Here is a 23,182-nt window from a genome sequence, read left to right as displayed (position 1 = left end):
CATAAATAGTATGCACATGCTAGACATCGTATAAATACTTATTCTCCTCCATTCTTCCTCCAACTTTTGGAGGGATTGAGGATATGAGGATCTGGTACAAACAATGTTTAAATAGCTTCTTGTCAGATGTTGAAACCTTAGCTTAGAAATATTCTATCTTTTTTGGTTATATTCTATGCATGACATAAAATAACACTGTGTGTTTTGAAATGTAAGGAGGGGAAGTACTGATACTGTCCTAACATATTGTGTTACACTGAATACATTTATGAGGAGGAAAGGGATGAAGAGGAGTAGAGGGAGGGGGTTTTGTTTTATCCTCTGATTTAGAAATGGGTTCCATTCTTAAAATGACTTTGTCATAGATAGTAGCTAAAATAGAAAGAGCATGTACAGTGTATCATTTGTACCAATTGTTAAGCCTATGGTATTTTCTTTTATTACAATATTTTGTCTGGAAATGGCTCAATTTTCTGTCATAAAGTAACAGAGGTACCTAAAAACATATCTTATTTCTAAGATTTGTTATGGCTAATGTTCTATGCCAGGGTTCTAAGATATTTGCTATAAAGTAGCACCCTGCATTGACATGAATTTAATTTTCTTTTCTTTTCATCTGCATAAAGTACTCAAGTACAGTGTGGACTAATCAAACTATAAATAGCTTGTACTGTGAGGATGATAATTCATACAAATATTTGTCATTTTGTTGGTGTGAGTATTCTTTTTATTGACACAAATTACAACTTATCAATAAATGGTCTTGAGAGTTTCTTTCTGTGGTTGAACATCACCCTAAAGCAAAAGTTCTTAATCATTTTTGTTTATGTTATGACCCTCTTTGACAGTTTGGTGAAACCTTTGACCCTTTCGAGAATAATGTTTTTAAATGGATACATTAAGATTCATTTGATTACCAATTATATTGAAATGCCAAATCCAGTTATATTTAATAAGTTATCTATATATCTATGTATCTATGTATCTATGTATGTATCTATCTGTCTGTCTATCTATCTATCTATCTATCTATCTATCTATCTATCTATCTATCTGTCTATCTTTTTAAAAGTCCACAGATTCCAAATTAAGGACCCCTGTCCTATAGCTAATCTGGTTAACTGTTCCAAACCTAGTTATCTAAGCCTAGGGCAGTTAGTCATCATCTGACCTTGTATACATTTTCAAAGCTTTTCTAGCCTGGTTACAGTAGTCAGTGTTTCCTTTGTAATGGTGTGGCTTTCAGGAAGCTAGTATTACCTCTCCAACACAATCTAGAAATAAAAGGCAATTGTGGTTAAGATAAAATTAATTTTGTTGTTTTAACCTTGAGCCTCTTATAATTTCTCTTTCATGTTTATTTTTTTTTATCTTTCTCTGGAGTCTTATTTTTAAATGCCAAATTTTTGATTCATCTTTGGTTTTTTCTTTCTAAATGCTTAAAAGTTTTCTATTTCATTAAATATCTACTTTTTACCTTGAAAGATTGTATTCAGTTTTGCTGGGTAGGTTGTTCTTAATTCTGGATTCTTTGCATTCTGGAATATCATATTTTAAGCCCTCTAGCCATTTGATGTGGTAGATGCTAAATCTTGTAAGAGACACATGACATTTAAACAGTTTCTTTCTGTCTGTGTGGAGTATTTTCTCTTTGACCTGGGAATGCTGGAATTTAACTATAATATGCTTGGGAGTTTTTGTTTTGTGATCTCTTTCAGGTAATCAGTTGATTCTTTCAATGTCTATTTTACCTTCTAGTTCAAGTATTTTGAGGCAGTTTTTTGGGATAATTTCTTGAAATGATTTCCAGGATCTTTCTTTGATCATGGCTTTCAAATAGCTCAATAATTCTTAAATTATTTCTCCCCTATCTATTTACAGATCAGTTGTTTTTCCAATATTTTGCATTTTTTTGTTTATTTTGTTGACTTTGTTTTATTATTTCTCTTCAGTGATTTTTTTATACTTTTTTATTTATTTTACTTATATTTTCCCAAATGAGTTTTTTAAGGTGTTAACTTCTTTATAATTTCAGGTGCCTCCATTACCAGTCTGTTAATTGTTTCCATAATCTTGTTCCTTTGCTCTCATTTCTTTACTCAATTTACCTCTAAGATTTCTAACTGATTTTAAAATTAATTTTTAACTCTGCCAGGAGGTCTTGGGGATATATATATATATATATATGTATGTGTGTGTGTGTGTGTGTGTGTGTGTTTGTGTGATAGACACACACAAAATATAGTGGTAGAAATTTGAATAAGTATAAAGTGCTTTAAGAAAATTTAGGGAGGGGTGTGTGTGTGTGTGTGTGTGTGTGTGTGTGTGTGTGTGTGTGTATGTGTGTGTGTTTGTATGTGTATGCTATTTAGGGATCAGAGAAAGATTCAAGAATTATGAGCTGAGCTGAGGCATAAATGAAGATAATTTCTTTTGTGTCAACTTTTATAAATGAAACAAATCAGAATCCCCAAATACATCATAGATTTTAGGGCAAGAAGGAAGTTATATTTCCTTATTTTACAGATTAGAAAACTAGAGTCCATCATAGTCTATCGACTTGCCCAAATCACACAATTAAGAAGAAGCAGAGCTAGGAATTGAATCAAGCTACTCTGATTCTAGCTCAATTAGTGGTGTAGTGGATAAAGTGCTAGGCCTGGATTCAGAAAGACTGATTTTTTCTGAGTTCAGATATAGTCTTAGACACTTAACCAGCTGTCTGACCCTAGGCAAGTCACTTAATCCTGTTTGCCTTTGTTTTCTCATCAGTAAAATGAACTGAAAAGGAGATGCCAAACTACTTTAGTATCTGCCAAGAACATCTTAAATTGGGTCATGAAGATTTGGACATTACTGGAATGTCTGAACAATCAAAAAAATTTTCACTCCAAATCTTGCATATTCTATGGCAGTGTAAGTCACTGGTATGTTGGAGGCACTGATTCTTCTAATGTAGCAAGATGGAGAGAAGAACTTGTGAAAGATCAGGAATTTTATTTTTAATTCAACTAACTAAATGTATCATTTATTTCCCATGGTATTGATTTCTAGTAAAATTATTTTGTAAATGAATTATTTCATGAAAAATGATTCAAATTCTTGCTCATTTAAATATCTAAATGAATAATATAGTATGGAACCACATCTTAGGCATACTATTTAAGACAACAGTAACATTTATTAAATTCAGTTATTGAATATGTTTGTCTTGAAAGAAAAACATATATTTCATCTTTATGTGCATTCTTGAAAAGCCTTTTCACATGCCTGAGAATTCTGTATCACATGAAGTAAATGTTAATCTCAACAGTGGAGGCCTTTTGAGATTCTTTGTATTAAAATATACCTATCAGTAAAACTAGTGGCATGCCAGGCATGTTAATCCAGCCATCTTGCCACATTCTGTAATAAACTCCTTTGTGTTTTTATTTAAACCCTTTTGCCACTTGCTTTGACTATCTGCTCATAATATGGTATTAATTGAAATAGTATAGAAAATTTGAGTTTTTTAGTTAGCTAAGTGATTATGATTTATTTTCAATAGATTCCAGTTTGCCATTGCTTTCAACAATCTAAAAGATATTATCTTAAAATAGTCTATTCTCCCTTTGAATTTTCCCATACTGATGATATAAAAGCCCATCTCTTAATTTTTAAAAATAAATGTTTATTTTTAATATTAATTTAAAAAAATTGAGTTCCAAATTTTCCTCACTCAAGGCCTTCCATTCAGCTGAAAAGGGAAGCAATGTACCAATTTTAAATTTGAGCAGAAAGATTACTCAAATATTACTAGTGGGAATACTTATACTGATGAAATCAAGGATTTATCAAAGGGTATGTTAGATTTAGCAAGTCTCAAATTATGGCCTCTTAATGATATATGCGATTGATTTGATTTATTTAGGCACTTAAATTTTTATTCTTTCTAAATATCACAGCATTAGCTGGATTTCTTAAAAATAGTTGGTTATTACGTAAAATATATATTATTTCTAAAGAATCACATTACTTAGAAATGACTTCTATATCACAATCTTCCTTTAATAGATGTTATATGGATATCTACCAATTTGCATAGATATTCATTTTGGGCCTCATTTTCTAATATCAATGTATATCTAAACTCAATTTCAGTTCTTCTCATAAGCAAACAGCATATGCTTTTTTTCAAGGGTATAATTGTTAAAGCCTTAAAAGAGTATAATAATAATAATAATAATAATATTTACAGTGCTTTTCATATGCCATCTGATTTGCTTTCCATAATCCCTACAAAGTGGGTGTTATTATCACCCTTTTACAGATGAGGAAACTAACACTGAGACAAGTTAAATACCTTGCTCAGGGTCACCCAATTGTTTGAGGCAGCATGCAAATTCAATTCTTCCATTTAATTCAGTGATTCCCTACATGTTTCTATTCTTCAATCTCCTTTCAGTAACAACAACAATGAACAGACTAACTTAAAACACTATTCTCTATATTCTGCAATTTTTTACTGCTTAAGGTACCATTAAATACATTTTTCAAATGAACTCCTAAATAGGATGAACTGGTCTAATCTAACTGTCATTGTATACATGGCCAAACTGAGACCTAAAGAGGTTAAGTTGATTAACCAATTTCATATGTAGCAAGTAGTAAGTGTGAGATAGAAACCAATTTACCTTTATTCCAAATTCAGAACACTTTCCTTACTACTGCCCCCTTCTCAATATTACTGTTAGGTGCTATTATTTTGTCTTTAACTATTTCCTGAAATGTGATCACAAAACAAGTGACTCCCCACACACAAAGAATATGAAAGATGATCAAAGGAATTCCTAATCTGAAAGCATAGAATGAATATTCCATTTGCCCGAGGCTTTCAGGAATTAATACTGAAGATACTCTTCTGAATCTGCCCAAATGCTAAAGGTGAGTTAACTAGAAACTTCTTCTTGAAATCATCATCAGATATTTATGTTGATATAGAACCCTTAAGAAATTTATATATAAAACTCAGCATCACACATTTACATATACTGATAACATACTTGCATTCTTTTTTTCTGATCATAGGATCTAAGAGAATCTAATGACATTGGATCCCTCATGCATTCCTAACTCTACTTAACTGAAGTGATTGTGATGACCAGTCCAAATATCATGTAAAGAAGGTAAATCGTTATCAATCACCAAAAATATCACAATCACAGGAATTATATTAGCTTGTAATGTACATCAGTCAAATAATAATATATGATCCTTTGCTTATCATTTGACCTCTTGATCATCATTGCTAGAATAGGACAATTATACATTTAGCTCTAAATAAATCAATAGACAAACACATATGTATGTATGATGGGGTGCATATACATATTTCATACACATAGCCATGTATGAATGTATGTGTAATTATATATTTATGTATGTTTGCAAAAAAAGTGCAACCCAATAATTTTCATAGTGTGGAGAACTTCTAGTATGGAATCTCCTATTACTGATATGGATAGGTATCTTAATTGTACTTTCTGGTTTTAGAAAATTCCCTGCAGTACTAAGATTTTAAATGACTTCCCCATGAACAAATAGTATGAATCAGGATTTGAATTTAGTTGCATGTCATCCCTCCAAGACTTGTCCTCTGTCTATTCTGTCATGTTGCCCCTTCAAAAAATAGATACCACCTAAATAATTAAAATTCCTATTTTAAGATTACCTTTTCTGTTTTACTATGGTTCTCTCTTAAATTCTGGAAATTTATGAGACTTCTGTTAAAATAATGGAAACATATTCAAGTCCAATCTAGGGAGGATGAAAGCAAGTGTTTTTTTTTTTTTTAAATTCTTAATTACATTTCCTTGAAGGACAGCAGGACTGCCACCATCATGCACCAAGGAGTATAGTCCCAAGTGTAGATATCCTTTATATTTCAAAGGTTTCTCTCTACATGGCATTGAACATTACTTGAAGGGAAAAAATCATGAAAAGCTTTTTTTCCCCTTTTTTTAAGGAAAAAAAAAATCTCCCAGAGTTCCAGCCCAGTTAAGAAATGATAGAATATGCCAGTTAACTTGATTCATTCAAACCTTACCTTTCTTTTTTTGCTGGGCTGCCAGACTACATTAGTGAAAGAATAAAGGGATGGAGGAGTTCTAAAGACAAACAAGTTCCCCAGCGATAATGTGATGATGGATAATGGAGAGTTGGTTGAACAAGTAAAAAGTAAATGCAGTTATTTTGATGTGCTGTTCTTTGATCCTGGTCAAGGGAATAAATATTTACATTCCATTCTTCTATTTCTGCAGATTATAGAAGAGCCTGTAGCTATTCAAGAAGGGTATTTCACTGGTCTTGATCAATCTGAGAGACCTGTTTGTTACCAGAATTGACTAAACTCACCTACTGTAAGCTCTTATGTACCATCTGAAAAACACAGATGTCAATCAATTGCTAATCTGAAGACAATTTACCAAAAATTCATGGTTTAATCAGGCATCAAGATAAAATAGCATTGTAAAGCACAGTAATTTAATAAACTTAATCCTATGTTAGAGAAGAAAGAAGGTAAAACCGTGATAGTAGATGTATAGAATAAACAGTATGTGCTTGGTATAAAATTTCACCGTCCACATGGAACTCTACTCATCTTTATTTCTAAAATAAAAATATTTTGTATCAGTATTCCCTTATATTTGACAGCCAGTGTTCCCAGAATCTATTCTATGTTCATTTTGCTAATGAAATAACTGCATTTTAGGATATATTTACATTCAAAATGACTATTTATTAAAATTATAATGAATAAAGTGACCTATTCTGTAATAATTGCTCATGATTTCTTAGGTTTCTCCTCATTTTGGATCATGTTTATAGCAAATATAATTTTAAATGTACTTGAAATATAAAAACTACTCTTTACTTCTCAAAATAAGTTAATCTATGCTTATTTTTATTCATTTGCTTTACACTGGGAAATTTGTTGTCTTTTCGTTTTGTGTGACTACAAAACAGTTCTATATTTAAACTGAAGGTTCACCTATAGAAGGGTAAAGATTCGTGTCATCATGAAGATTTTACATCTTCTCATACCTTCTTAGCCATGGAGGGTGGTTCCAAACTTGGCCTGCCATGAGCAGAATCTATTGTTGTCCTTATACTATTGTAAAAGGTTGTCATCCTTACACCAGTCAGGAATTATAAAGAGATATTCCATTCAAAAGGTGATGGTATCAATCTGAGTTACTTCTGGTTGGTTATATTTTCTTTGGCCTAACCTTAATACTCAAGTTCTTATGAGATTTTTTAATGTGCATTTTAAGAATAATATGACTTTATTGCCTTTGATTGGTCTTTGGTCTATAGCTAAAACAAGGAAATGTTCATCAATGGAAGCAATTTTCTTTGCTCCTGAACCACATAAATCTCACAGGAAAGAGATTATAGGAGGGAAGACTGAAAATGCCCAGTGTCAGCAGAAATGTTTTAATGTTAGCATACTATTGGTAACTGTTTAAATGATTATTGACTGATTCACTTGCTAGCATAGACTAAGGACCTTGTGTTTAGAACAGTGCATGGCACACTCAGTGCTTAATGAAGTGAATGGAATGGGATTTACATATTTCACAAGTTTTGAGGGCACTGTTCTCACAGGGAAGAAGTCATGCCATTTGAAAAAAAAACTTTGAAAGAATTATTGTAAGTTAACCTGGAAAAGTAAAGACATTGAAGAGTTGTGATAAATGTCAGAATTATTGAAGGCTTTGTCAAGTGGAAAAAGGATTGGAATTGTTCTCCTTGGCTTCTCATAGGGAAGAACAAGGAACATTGGTTTGATGTGAAGAGTTAAAGCTAAGTAAAAGTGGAATAGGTCTCCTTTGGAAATAGTGAGTTAGTTCTCCATTACTGGATATCTTCAAGAAAAGATATGGCCACCTGCTGAATTTGTTGTAGAAGGCATTTTTTTTACTCAGGTATGAATTGAATTAGATGCTCTTTGAGGTCCTTTTCATCTTCATCCTCTAAAGTTTTATCTATCTATCTATCTACGTATCTATCTGTCTGTCTATGTATCTATCTATCTGTCTATCTATCTATCCATCTATCTGTCTGTCCGTCCATCCATCCATCCATCCATCCATCCATCCATCCATCCATCCATCCATCCATCCATCTATCTATCTATCTATCTATCTATCTATCTATCTATCTATCTATCTATCTATCTATCTATCCATCCATCTATCTTGTAAACAGTTATCTTCTATCTTAGAATCCATACTAAGTATCAGTTCCAGGGCAGAAGAGCAATAAGGGCTGGCAATTAGGGTTAAGTGACTTGCACAGGGTCAATGGCTAGTAGATGTCTGAGTTCAGATTTGAACACAGGACTTCTAGTTTCTAAGCCTGGCTTTCTGTCAACTGAGCTGTCTGGCTGCCACAATTCTCTGTTTAGATCAGTGATGGGCAAACTTTTTAAAGAGGGGGCCAAAGGAAAGGAAATGCTCATCTGTCAATCTGTTTCTAAGGCAACTCTTTCGAAGTTTCATTGTATTGTATCCTACTCATTCTATTCGTCAGATTAAGAATAATGCTGTGAGGCCAGATAGAACATTTCAGGGGGCTGCATCTGCTCCACAGACCGTAGTTTGCCCATTACTGGTTTAGATACAAGTAAATTTTAGATTATATTATGGATCTCTTTTCTAGTTATGGCCTGTATGAAATGGTGGCTCCCCAAACCTCTCTCTATTTTTTTCTCTGTGAAATGCCCTACCATGCCTGTGTGACTCTTTTCTAATTTGTAATCTAAAGAAAGAGAACTTCCAAAAGAGAGAACATAAGCTTAGTATAAAATTCTTAGCAATTAAGCCAGCATGAGACAGTTCTCTCACAACCTGTGTTGCTTTATAACCTTTAATAGGGAGAGTGGGTCTCAAGTATGTAAAATCATTTTTAGTGCAAATTCTGCTAATCAAACCAATTTTTGAATGAAAAGATAGGCTAGGAATCTTTTGGATCTCCATTTCCCGACCATAGTCCAATCTGTAAGTACAAGACTTCAAAATATTCTGATTTTTTATGAAATTTAGTAAGATATAATTCTTTTTCTAACTTTTTTTTTGGATCCTGGCTTTCATATACCATGGAAATAGCTGAAGTTGTTTTGTTTTGGACACATAATTTCTGTTTTGGAGAGGTTTGAGAGGTTGTGGAGATCAGAAAAAAATGTTTAATCTGCCATTGTTCTGTTCACATGATCTGGAAGTAGAAAAAGGCTTTTTGACAAAATTCTCATTCAAATGTAATTCTTTTGTGCATGTATGTGTATGTATGTGGGGGCAGTGAGAGTGGCTGTGCACAGTGCACATATACTGAATTGTATTTACCCACACTAATATGTCAGCACTTGCACAAATATGTGGCTACCTAATTACCCTGTGGACTGGCATGTTTTTTTTACTACCTTCCCTCATACTAACAGGTATAGGTTCTAGAGAAGGACCACTGTCATGTGACTATATTCAAACTCTTCCAGGGTCAAAGAAGCAATTTTTGTGTGGGGGCACAATTTTAGCTCTTGAATCCCTGTTGGTAGATTTCCATTTATACTCATAACCATAAACAAATGATAACTATTTACTTAACAATAAGGCAAAGAAAATAATAATATCACAGATATATAGGCCAAAGAAATAATATCACAATGATCAGTAGAGGTGGAATGGGCACACACTTGTAGAAACCTGGCAGAAAGAATGTGATTGAAGAAAATCTATTTGCTTGGGGATAACACAGAGGGTGGACTTTGATAATAACAGTAACAATAGCTAACATTTTTACAATGCTTAGTATGTGCAGGGCACTGTGCTAAGGGCTTTACAATTATCTCATTGGATCTCACAATAACTTTGGGAAGTAGGTGATACTATTATCTAATTTTTACATATGAGGTAACTGAGGCAAACAGAGTTAAATGACAATTTTGATTGCAGGTTCCTTTAATTGAGAAAACTAAAGCTTAACAGTTTGGTTCTCTTTGAGCAATATAGAAAAGTCTCAGCCTGTCATTCACTCAACAGGAGGTTGAGCAGCAAAATTAGACCTCTGCATCACTGCTTATTACTACAAAGTCATTGTCAGTCTTTCCCCTTTTTATTTTTCTCTCTCAAACCAGAGAGTGCAGCAGAGAGCAGGAGGCACTTCTCTAAGGTTCCATTTCAAATTATGTATCTCTGAAGGGCCATGAACTTCTATATCTTTTCACCTAATCAGGAATCTCATGGCTGATACTGATGAAGTCAAATCTCTGGTCTGGCTTTACTCAGATTGACAGTTTTCTTTTCTTTTTTTTTTCTATACCCCCTGCTAAGTCTTCATCCTCTTTCCTGACCTTGACCATTTTAGCCAGGCTTCTTAAACTTCTTCAGTAAGCTTTCTGTGGCATAAATCAAAACCTCTTGTAGTCCTTGACTGACCTTGTTTGAGGAAAAATATCAAAATTTCCCTATGAAATCAACAATTCTTATCTATTTATTTCTTCATCTCCAGATACTTGAATGGTTTTTCATTGCCTTAGTTTTACCATTTTACATCATAGAGCAATTAAATGCAATTGAGCTAAGAGTCCAATATTCTCTGTAGCTTTGGGGAAGGTTTCTTAATTTTATTTATTTATTTTTTGTTTTCAGTTTCAAATTAATTTTTTTCCATATGCTGTCTTTAAAAACTACTTTTCTTCACATTTACATTTATACATTCTTAATGAACAAAACTCTTATCTGATGCTTTGAATCGTTAGAAAATTCACATGCAAAAGAGGCATCACCTTACATCCTTTACAAAGTGTTTTAAGAATTTACATTTAATTTTTTGAATCAGACCTCTCATTTCCCATTTGAAAACTATTTCTTTACAAATGACTTTTGACAGTGTTTTCTTAATTAAACTAAATTAAAATTTCTACTTCTTCCAGGCATAAAACTGCTTACTTATTGAAATGAGTGGTACCTTACACATCTTACTTTTTAAATCATTTTTTCCTTAGGAGAAATAATTTTCCTACCATGTGGTGCACCAAAGAGCTCCATATAAAAGGGCAGTATCTTAAAGGACAAAATGTTATACAAAGGGCAATTAAACTTAATAAAATTATTTTATAAAATCTATAATAGGAAAACTTACTTAATATTATTTATTGATAATACTAAATATTTCATCCTATCCAGATTTCTTATGTAAATATATATTTCTATATTAGCCATGTTCCAAAAAAACCAAGAAAAAATAATGTGAAAAAAATTAGAGCTAAATTTGCTTCTCTTTTTGGAGGTGGATAGCATTTTCATCTTAAATCTTTTAGAATTTTCTTGGATCATTGTAATTTACCTTACCTTGAATATTTTAATATTGCTATTTCTGTGTACAATGTTCTGGTTCTCCACTTCACTTTATATCAGTCCATCTAACTTTTTCCAGATTTTTCCGAGACCATCCAGCTCATCATTTCTTATAATAGTATTCTATCACAATCATATGCCACAACTTGTTCAGCCTTTCCACATTTGATGATCATTCTTTCAATTTCCAATTCTCTGTCATCACAGAAAGAACTTCTAGAAATCTTTTGTATATATGGGTTCTTTTTATCTTTCTTTGATGTCTTTAGGATACATAGCTATTAGTGAAATTGCTGTAGCCCATCATATTCATTAATTTTTGCCATGGGGTGATAGATAAGTGTCACAGAGTTAGAAAAAATCGAAGGAAATTTTGGGAAATTTACATGGCTAGCTCACATGGAAAGGTATGCAAGTTCAAAATTATTTTGATTACTGTGATGCCTAACAAACTAGCTGATATGCCAGGAAAAGGATATGTATTATCCAGAGCAATACAGATACCAAAATGTTCAATGCTATTTATTTTTTTCTCCCCATTTGATTTCTTTTCCTTTCATCTACTCCTCTTTCTAATTCTTTCTTGTAATACCAGAGATGAGGATGCTGATGAAAAATCAAATTTAAACCAACATGGAACAAATCAATTCACTTTAATGAGCCTCAGTTTCATCATCTAAAATGAAGAGTTGTATTAGATAATCCCAAAAGTCCATTTCAAATATGACTTTCTAGATCCTGTTACTTTTTCATTCTTATCCTACCTTGTTTTTTCTACCTACTTTAAACCCTTTTATTCTTATTCTTAGACAGCCTCCTTGACTACACATTTTGTTTACATCAGAAACTTCTTCACTTGGTTCAGTATCTTAGATATCTTCCTATTAATTTATCAAAATATTTTATTCTCCCCCAATTATAGGTAAAAACAAATTTAACATTCATTTAAAAAAATTTGATTCTAAATTCTCTCATTCCACCTCACCATCCATGCCCTCCTTCCACCCTGAGAAAACAAGAAATCTGATGTGATTTTGCACATGGAATCATGTAAAACATTTCCCCATATTTGTCATTTTGTGGAAGTGGTCTCAAACAAAAACCAAAGAAGGAGAAAGTAAAATATAGTATGTTTTGGTGTGTATTCAGATTTCATCAGTTAGTTTTCTAAAGGTGAATGATATTTTTCATCATGAATTTTTGGAGATTTTCTAGGATCACTGTATTACTGAGAATAGCTAGACCATTCACAGTCATTCATTATACAAATGTTCTGGTTCTGCTCACTTCACTTTGCATCAAAATATTTCATCCTATACAAATCTTTAATTCCAAGATTTATTCTTTAATGTAATTTCTTTTTAAACCTTATCTCTTAAAGTATGAATTAGTTGTAAATTAGACTGAAATATTAGAACAAATAGAATTTTGACCCCCACCATATTGAAAAATGGAAATATTTTTCTCATTTGTAGAAAATAGATTTTGTCATTTGAAATAAATTCTCTTTGAATAAAACTATACCATAGATTTATAGTACTTTCCTTCTGCTGGACCAGAGTATTACATGAAGTAATAAAATGTTTGTTTTGGAAATTACCTTATCAACCTAGTCCCAATCCCTCAATTTACAGATAAGAAAACAGATTTTGAGAGATGATGTTGGAGACAACTACCTACAAAATTAGTTACTGATTTCTGATTGCTAGTCAATGTTTTTTAGATTACACTGGTACTCAGTTTTTCAATGTTTATTTTTCATTTAATTTTACACAATTTCTGTGACAAGGCAAAAAGGGACAAATTTAATTTGTCTCATTTTATAGATAACAAAATTGGCATGCAAGATGGCTACTTCTTATAGAATCCCAGATTTTCAGAATTGTGAAGGACTTCAGGAGCTATTAAATTCAATTTATTCATGAAAGGAATTCCTACCATAGCATACAAGTCACCATCTGGCTTCTGCTTGAGTACTTCCATGGTAAGGCCAGCACTTCTTAAGCTAGCCCAATTCAGCCTTTTAAAGCTCTAATTAGTAGGACCTTTCCCTCTTAGCCCTCTATATTTCTTCCCTTTTTCTGCCTCTACCTCAGGGGGCTAAGGAGAAGAAATCAATCCCTCCTTCACATGAAAACCTTCTAAATATTTGAACATATCTCTCAAATGCTTTCCAAGCCTTCTTCTTTCCAAATAAATGTACCAAAGAATCCCAGCTAGTCCTTATCTAAAATAGACTGAAAGACACTCACCATCCTATTGTCTCCTCTCTGGAATTTCTCTAATTGATTATTTTCCTTCTTATATTGAGCCTTGGCTATTAGACAGTTAGGAATACAATGGAGGTCTTTTGACTGCTGCTTCAAGACTTTATCCTGCCTCTGGGCAGTATGAGGAGTGCCTGTACAAGAAGCCATATTGTTTGCATTATGCTTAATTAGAATATGACAAAAATTATAATTTGACATCAATCAGTGAAGAATAATGAGAGTATAAAGAATTTATAATGTCTTATGGAAAGTAATAAGTGAATAAAACATACTATCATTGTAAAATTTGTGAGTGAAGGTTTTCTTCTGTGGCATGAAGATAAAAATGATCAATAGACAGTCTTTGACTATTTTTGGAATAGTCAAATTTAGGGACCTATAATTCAGCTTTTTATTCCTTTTGGAGATGATTCTAATTCATGACAGTTTTCTCCTTTGAGCCATGGATGATGTAAGAGCACAGAGATGAGGTAGACAAGGCATAAAAAGAAAACATTTCCAAACAGGCTCCAACAATTCCTGGGGTATAAATGGAAGGAGAATTGTGAAACATTCTGTTCTTTATCTTCATTCTTGGATGCTATTAAAATGACAAGCAGAATCACAAACATATATATACACCCACACTATTTTCAAACAAATATAAAACAATTAAAAATGCACTAATGACAGGAACAGCATCACTATTTATCTTTAAATGCCTTCTAGTTACAATTCCATCTGTTATACAGTAAAAGGAAACAAAATATAATCAACTTCAATAAAAAGGCATTAATATATTATAGTTGATTTATTATATGCAAATGATTTTAACTTTTTGATCTCTAAATAGTTAGGTTTTTAAAAATAATTTTCAGTGTGTACATATGGTTTCATTAAGTTTTAATCCTAAATCAAATATGTTGAGAAATGATATTTCATATGTATTTTTTCATGGAGAAATAATTGAATTCCCACAATGTATTTGCAAAAAAATATGGTATTAACTATTATCATATTGCTATAATTAACAATGTAAAACAATATACTATGATTCTCTAAGATAATTTTAAAAATCATTCCATTTTCATCCCTTATTAATTTTCCCTTGCTCTCACTATATGATTGGACAATTTTTGATGGGTATGTCTCCTTGTAATTTTAATTCCTTTATTGATGCTAGTAATTAGAAGGTCAACAGTTCTGGCTCTCAGTTTGTTACATCTTTCAAAGATGAAGAGGCAGCTTGACATAATGGGTAGGATCCTTTAGAAAGAATAATGATTGTAGCTCTTCCTTTGTAGAAAAAATTATTGATAATATATAAATATCTTACTCTCATTTTGACATACTTTCTTTCCCAGGATGTCTATCTCTGCTTCATATGAAGACCATGGAGACTGCCATATTGTACCACTTGGCTTAAACTTGAGAGGAGAGGAAGGCCATGTGTTCTCATTTTCAGTGTAGGATTACAAATGATATCCTTGATTTAGAAACAAACTTTTTTATGGGGGAGGGGAACTCCCAAATATAAAGAACTATAATTTAATTTAGTTAAGACATTGGATATGTGTTTTTCTATGTCCATTTTAAGATAGAACTAGCTACCTTCTTTTGTTGATAGGATAGCCACAGAAAAGATAACAAAGAAAAAATATGCAAATTAATGGTAAAATGAGGTTTTAAATCTGCCTCTCTCTCGGAGTATGGTTTTTCCTGTAATAGTGGAATGTGTTATACTATATAGCTCTAAAAATATATATGCATTCCATATAACTTTATATATTAGTAATGACACCACCTCTGATTCAGTCAACTGAACAAGAAAGGATTCTTTATTTTCTTAAATAAAATATTTTTTCTAGATTAGTTGATTTTGTCTATGGAGGAGTTTTACTTTGGGTTTAATACCATATTTTTGGCCACTAAATTATATATAACAATATGTGATATTGCAAATTGTTAATAGATTTCTTAAAATAGGTTAAATGTAACACAGTTAAATGGATGGAACAATGGTATGAAATTAAAAGATGCAAGAATCCCCAAATGTAAGGGCTAGGAAAAGCCTTAAAAATTATGTAGATCAGTGATGGTCAAACTACTGCTGCCGGCCAGATGCAGCCCCCTGAAATATTCTATCTGGCTTCATGACATCATTCCTAATCTGACAAATAAAATGAGTAGGATACAATACAATGAAACTTCAAAAGAGTTGCCTTAGAAACAGAATGACAGAGGAGCATTTCCTTTCCTTTGGCCCCCTCTTTAAAAAGTTTGCCCATTACTGATCGAGACCACTTTTTTTTAATTTTCAGGTTAGAAAATTTAAACCCTGATAAGGAAGTTAGTTTTCCAATGATAAGTCATATAGTGGAGGAGTATAAATTTGCCTTTGACATGGACTTGACTAATTAGAGACAATCTCGTACCTTCAATAAACTTAGCTTCAATTAGCATAATAATAATTTTCCTATTTTTGCCAGGATGTAGTAGGAATATGGGGGAATATATAGTCTGTAGAAATGTTTCGAAACTCTTCAGAGGAAAATGTTTACATGTACGTGGACTTTTCAAATAAGGTTTCAGTAAATAGCTACATGGATATTTATATTAGATATTTTCCAGCACTAAATATTGTACATTGTGTTTTGATATATTTTATTAGAAAAATCCTTGATTTCATACAATATGTGTGTGAAATGCTATTGCAGATTACACAAATACTAAATAAGTGTTAACTTTTATAATTTAAAAGGAAACCACGTCAAACAATGATACTGTTATTGTGTATCACAAATGAACACTGGAACATTTGCTTATGAGTAAAATCAGAAAGTATTTTCATTTTTTTTGATAGAAGGTGTGTAAAGAGAAATCCTGAATTTATTTGCTGCTAGCAGACGTTCATTTTCTTATATGTAGACTTGCTCTAGAGAGAAGTAAAAAAAAATGGGGATTTCTAAAGAGCAACATTGACAAATGTAAAATAACATTGAAGTTTTCTCAAACTGACAATTTTTGAGACCCACTTGGAACACTACCATAACTCAAATCAGAGTATTTATCCAGAGCTTCATTTTCTTATTTCATTTGGCAATAAAATTCATTGAGATTGAAATATGTTGACCAAAATTTTAAAATGTATTGATTGGATTTGGTTTTTTCCCTCTTTTTCTATTAAAAAGACAACAACAACATGTATTGTAAAAGATGTCTCGGTGGTAGGATACAACAGGAAACAGACAATGTAAAGGAAAAGAATAATAAAATGTAGTTTAAAAACCCACTAACAATTCACAAGCACAGGTCTTAGGAATCTGAGGATATGAAATATCTTGGAATCAAGTGGGATGATGTTAAAGAAATCCTGGCACAAAATAGGGGAAACTAAATATGTTTCATACCATCATATTGCCACACATAATGGGTATTTGATAAATAATTTTATATTTACTATTTAGAGAAGAAATATTACTAACATCTAGACTTCCTCCAGTCACATTATTCATCTAGTGTGAGACACCAAGGTCTTTTGGAAAATTGTTTGGGAAATACTTCTCCAAAATAAAATAAATGCAGATAGCCAGCAAAAAGGGTAATAAAGAGAGAAAATACTATCCCAAAGTATAGTAGCAGTGTCAGAACACTGGGAAAAATAATTTTTTGAGTGCCTTCTATATGCCAGGCCCTGTGCTAAGTACTTTATAGAAATTATCTCATTTGACTTTCACACCAATCTCATAAGGTAGGTTCTATTGAGATCTTCATTTTAATTTGAGGAAACTGAGGCAGAAGAAGGTAAATGACTTGCCCTGGATCACATAGCTAGTAAGTATCTAAGGCCATATTTGAAGTCGGTCTTCCTGACTCCAGGCATAGCATTCTCCCTATGATACTACCTAACTGCTTCTAATTAGGAATTAGGAGTGTGAGGGAATTTTGTCCATGATGAGGGGGAAAGAGGGAAATGTTATTCAGCTAAAAAATCATTTTTAAGAAACATCATGATATATATGGTTTGACCCATAGTCAAGTATACTTGAGTTCAGATTCTGCCTTAGATACTCATTAGATGTGTAGCTCTGAACAAGTCACTTAAGTGCTCTGAGCCTCAGTTTCCTCATCTATAAAAAGAGAATAGAATATATAACAGAGTTTTTTGAAGTATAAATGAAATAAATAAGTATATATAAAATTTAAAGTGCTATATAAATAACATTAATTATCATTATTTTTAATATTTTTATGTATCTGCTGTACAATTCAGTTTAATTGGATAAATATTTATGAATTGCCTTCTGCGAGCAAGGCGTCTTGGCATTAAGGATTCAGAGACAGAAATAAATATTTTTTTTCTGTCAGTTAGTTTATAATATACTCATGGGGACAGGGATTATGTTATAGGAATAATGTTATGTAGAATATATAGCCAAAGTAAAATTCAACATAGAGAATTTGAATGCAAAAAGAGATCTAGAGAGTATTATCTTTGGAAAAGAAAGAATGATTTTATCTGGGCTTAAATATTGAAGTCAAGCTATTCCTGCTTTCATCTCCACAAATAGATGATATTTGACAGAAATTATGCTTAAGAACAATTTTACATGATAGACCAACTTCTGTAAATTGGACGTTGGGAACATATCTAGAAGTTCATGATTGAAAGGGAGCAAATCATGATACATCAGTTGAAGAAACTGGTGATATCTTTCCTGAAGAAGATACAACTTAAGAGAGTAATGATTGTTGTCTTCAAATATATGATGATGTTAATTCTGAAGTGTGTCTTCCTCTTTCCTTTATATCTGTCCTTTTGCACATGCCTTTTCACCAGTCTAGTATAGCCCTTCCTTAGATATCTCTCAAAATTCATTTCTTTTAGTATGCTTACCCAAATTAATTCTCTTTTTCAATATTGTCATGTGTCTTCGTAATCACACTATTTTATTTGTTTCCTCAGTTAAATTCCAGAGAAGAAATCTTATCTTCCTTGGGCAAGGATTGTATTTATGCAACTGTTTTACCTTAATCTAATCTCCTTATTCAGGAGGCTCCATGAATTTAAATTGAATTATAATTTGGTTCAGTGAAAATTTATTTACTAACCTAATGAAATCCTCCTTCCGGAAGTTACTGAGCTTTTAAGAGAATTTTAAAAGAATTTAAAATATTATGCTGGACACTCCGATCTACTCCCTCTCCTTCCTCTTCCTCCTCCTTCCCTTCTCTAGTTCTCTTTCTCTCCTTTTCCTCTCTCCTTTCTTCTCCATCTACATATATATATCTAAACATTGGAACATATTCTCTCTCTCTGTCTCTCTCTGTCTCTGTCTCTGTCTCTCTCTCTCCCTTCTTCCCTCTGCCCCTCCATTCCTTGAAATATTTTTTTTCTTGAAAGTGTTTTTTTCTTCTTAAAGGATCTGAATATTGATATTACATGGGTTGCAATCTTATTATATATGAAAACCCCAGGATTAACCTGCACCCTATGTCATCCTTTTATTAGAGTTGTTGAAATCCATAAAAGACAACTAGCAAATCTTGTCTAATCTTACATTGAAAAAATGAACTTATTTTTGATTTTATTTTTGATTCATTAGTTTATAATTGAATAAATAAGCAGCATCAACTTATTCTCATCATTTTTAATTGCTTCTTTCTTATTGTATAAGATACTTCTCAATGGGTGATTTAGAGTCAACTCAGGCATTGGTAAAGATGTTACCAAGGCATAGAATATAAGCTCTTTGAGGGCAGGTATATGGTTACATTTATGTCTTTGTATCCTCAGTACTTTGTGTGTGTGTGTGTGTGTATGTGTGTGTTGCATTTAACGAATTGGTTATTGGGTTCTATTATTGGACCTGTATTATCTTTACAAATTCCTTTTTTATTGTTGTCATATGTTATATGCAATATAAAACCTGTTTTAAAATGCATCACCAGATGAAACTAGTGAGGCCTCTTTCAGGAGATGTAAGTTCAATTTAGATAACCTTTCCAGGGTATTTAGGCAATTTCAGAATATCATTTATATGTAAAAAACTAATGGAACTTGATAAAGATAATTTGAAAAATAGCTGCTCAAAAGGGTCATAGACTATGCATGACCTTTTACACAGTCATGTCATTCCTAGGCCTGGAAAATAAATTTTACTTTGTTCTGTGTCACTTGTATGATAGGTTGGATTTTTCAATCTATTTTAATATTAATGCTCTGAACTTGACTAACACAAAATAGAATTGAACATTCACATATGAAAAATACAATGGGGGGAAAAGGATTGTACATTTAACTATGAATATTATGTGTAATTCATTTTTCCTCTCAAGTAGAAAATAAATTCAACCTATAATTTTTAAATCTGTCTTTCTTGGCTTTGGTTCCTCTTGCACTTCCTTTTATTCTGTTCTGTACATTAAAAATATTTTAATGATCCTCTTTTCTTTTTCTTAAGTATTGACAATCATATTGCAAATTTTCTTTCCCACAACACATCAAAAAATAACTAAGCTTTTATAACAGTTATGCATATTTAACTGAAACATAATCCCACATTGCTATAGCCAAAATGTATATTTAATTTTGAATCCAGTACTTCTCTGTCAGGAGTTGGGTAACATATTTTGTCCTTTGTCCTCTAAGCATTTATCAGAGTTACTAAATCTTTTAAAGATTATTCCTTTATATCATTGTTATTGCATGAATTGTTAATCTAGTTCTGCTCACATCACTCTGAATCAGTTCATATTATCTTCCTAGGTTTCTTTGAAATCATCATATTTTGTCATTTCTTATAGTACAAAGATATTCTCTAATATTCAGATACTATAATTTGTTCAGATATTATCTAACTAATATACCCAGTTAATTTCAAGTTTTTTGCAACCACAATAAGAAAGTATTATGATTATTTTGTTCATATGTATCCCTTTCTACTCTTTTTTATCTCTTTGCAGTATAGGCCTAGCAATGACATCACTGTATATAAGGTCATGTATAGTTTATGCCTTTTTGAGCAGCTACCTTCCAGAAGGACAACCAGTTCTCAGTTCTAGCAACAGTATTTGAAATATTGACTGCTCCCCTTCACTATAAATAAAATTATCAGCTTTCCTTTTTTATTATCTTTCCTAATTTTTTAAGTATGAGGTGGAAACTCAGGGTAGTATTAATTTGCATTTTTCCTATTGTTAGTGAATCGGAGTATTTATTTCATGTGATTATTAATAACTTGCACTTCTTTCTTTGATAACTGCTTATTCATTTTTTCCCTATTTATCTATTAGGGAATGATTCTTGTCCTTATATATTTAAGTATCTTCCTTATGGGTCCTTTTTCAGAGAAACTTGTACAAAGATTTTTTCCCCAGTTACTATTACCTTCTAATTTTATTTTACTTATTTGTGCAAAAGCTTTTAATTTTATGTTATCAAAAACTTATTCATTTTATCTTCTGTGCTTCTCTTTATTCCTTGTGTGATGATGCACTCTTCTCCTGTTCATAATTATGAAAGAATTCTCTTTACTTGCTCCTCTACTTTTTTATGATGACACCTTTTGTGTCTAAATTATATATCTAAATAGAGCTTTTTTTGTGAAATGAGAGTGTGGCATTTTAGTCTAACCCTAAATTCTGACAGGCTGCTTTCTAGTTTTCCTGGAAGATTTTGTCAAATAGTGAATTGTTCTTTCGGGGGCCTGGGGATAATGTGTTTTTAACTTACTATGGAAGAATCTTCGACAGAGTGCTTTAATATCTGGTGTTTTTAATAGTCTTAAGTAACTTTTTCAGTTAAAGTTGTCAGATAAGAGGAAAATAACAATGACAATAGCTACCACCGATTTAGCAATGTAAGGTTTACAAAGTGCTTCACAAATATATCTGCAATGAACTTGGGAGTAAGGTGCTATTAAGATTCCCAGTTTATGGATGAAGAAACATAGGCAGATAGAAGCTAAACGTCTTGCCCAGAGTAACATAGCTAGTAAGTACCCAAAGCTATTTTTGAATATAATAACTTTTTCTCTACAATTAAAGAGATGACAGGAAATCTGACATATATAGTGGTCATTAATAATTTATGTTATTCATATCATAGTCAGTACAAGAAATTATTTTGTTATGTGTTTCCTCTCCAGTATACCTAACACTACCATTTAATAAGGAATATGGTGGAATGAACTCTGTGCTTCTTGGAATAAAACCATTTATAGACATCAGTGCTATCAAATTATAGCTTCCTTATGATATATCTGCATCTTTTCTGTCTTCTATGAATTTATCCTTGGCTTACTTTTATACTTATTTTGTATGCTATTAATACTGAATATTTTTTAGATCACCTCTTTAGTGTGTATACTTTCTCAGAGTTTGTCTTGTCTGTATTTTAGGCTTTTCAGTATTTCAAATTATAAGCTCCTTAAGAGTAAGGAATGTTTTGGTTTAATTTGATTTATAGGAACATAGAGTAACAGTGCATAATAGAGGACATAATAACTAGTTTTAATATCTTTTGGATGATTTTGATGGACTGTGGCTCTGAAATTAAAGTATTAGACTTTTTTGCTTAGATTATGAACTCCTAAATCCTCTTGGCAAGATGTAATTCTCCATATAAGTATATAATAGAATACTACATTGGTTGTTGATCATGGTCAGAAAGCTGGAAATCAGCATCTTGGCATGAGTAGAAAGTTATTTTTTAATGTTAGTGCTTAATATTGCTTGCTATTTCAATAGTAATCACAAAAGTCATCTATTTTTTTTCTTTTATAGGCAGCAGTCTGCTGAAGACCTTGCCAGAGTACCAGCTAATTCTACAAGCAATATCTTGAATAGACTATTAGTCAGTTATGATCCCAGGATAAGACCAAATTTCAAAGGTTTGTCTTTATGAAGGTATATCTTCATCCTTTGAACCTTAAGAATTAAGTCCATTTATAAGTGTTATATAAGAATCTATACAAATGATTTCTCAGTTAGAATGTGGGATGGGAAAAAAGAACTACAGAGTTATTTGGAACTAGAAGGTCATATGCTCATATCTCCTCCAATAATATTTTCAGAATAAGTAAATACTTTTAAGATTTAGGAATAAAGTTTAATAAAATACTGGTTTTGGAGGACTAGAACTAATTTATAGGCTAACTATGTTAAAGTAGATTCTTTGAATTCAGTTTTATTTCAGAGAACATGATTTGTCCTGTGGCAAACAGTTTGCATGAAAATAAAACCATGCTAAAATGTGAGATAATTTTTAAACTGCCTTTAACCTTTTGGGGATGTGAGGGGGAGAAAAACACAAAAATGTTTTAAATAGAAAACCTATTCAGCCTGTATTAAATTTATACTCACCTTGTTCCTTGAATGAAAATATACTGAGATAATTAAGATCCCATATTATTACTAAAGGCATGCTAGTTGACTAGAACTTATATTGTCTATCTGCTTTAAGGATAACAAATGTCTGTGTTAACAGAGGTAGTTAACGGACTTATTCTGTACATTTAAAAAAATCTGCAAGCTTAT

General features: G+C 31.9%; 1 protein-coding gene across 1 annotated transcript in view; it reads left to right on the top strand.

Annotated features, from left to right (window-relative positions):
* GLRB (glycine receptor beta) overlaps positions 1-23,182 on the top strand; it is a 102,276-nt gene that overhangs the window by 6,900 nt on the left and 72,194 nt on the right. The window contains exon 2 of the mRNA XM_044680812.1: positions 22,430-22,536. Within this exon, the coding sequence (XP_044536747.1) occupies positions 22,430-22,536 (107 nt within the window). The remainder of the gene's footprint in view (positions 1-22,429; positions 22,537-23,182) is intronic.

Source organism: Gracilinanus agilis, chromosome 6 (assembly GCF_016433145.1).
Source record: "Gracilinanus agilis isolate LMUSP501 chromosome 6, AgileGrace, whole genome shotgun sequence".
Lineage (NCBI taxonomy): Eukaryota > Metazoa > Chordata > Mammalia > Didelphimorphia > Didelphidae > Gracilinanus > Gracilinanus agilis.
The sequence above is the reverse complement of the archived record's forward strand: the minus strand, read 5'-3'. Positions and strand labels throughout refer to the sequence as shown.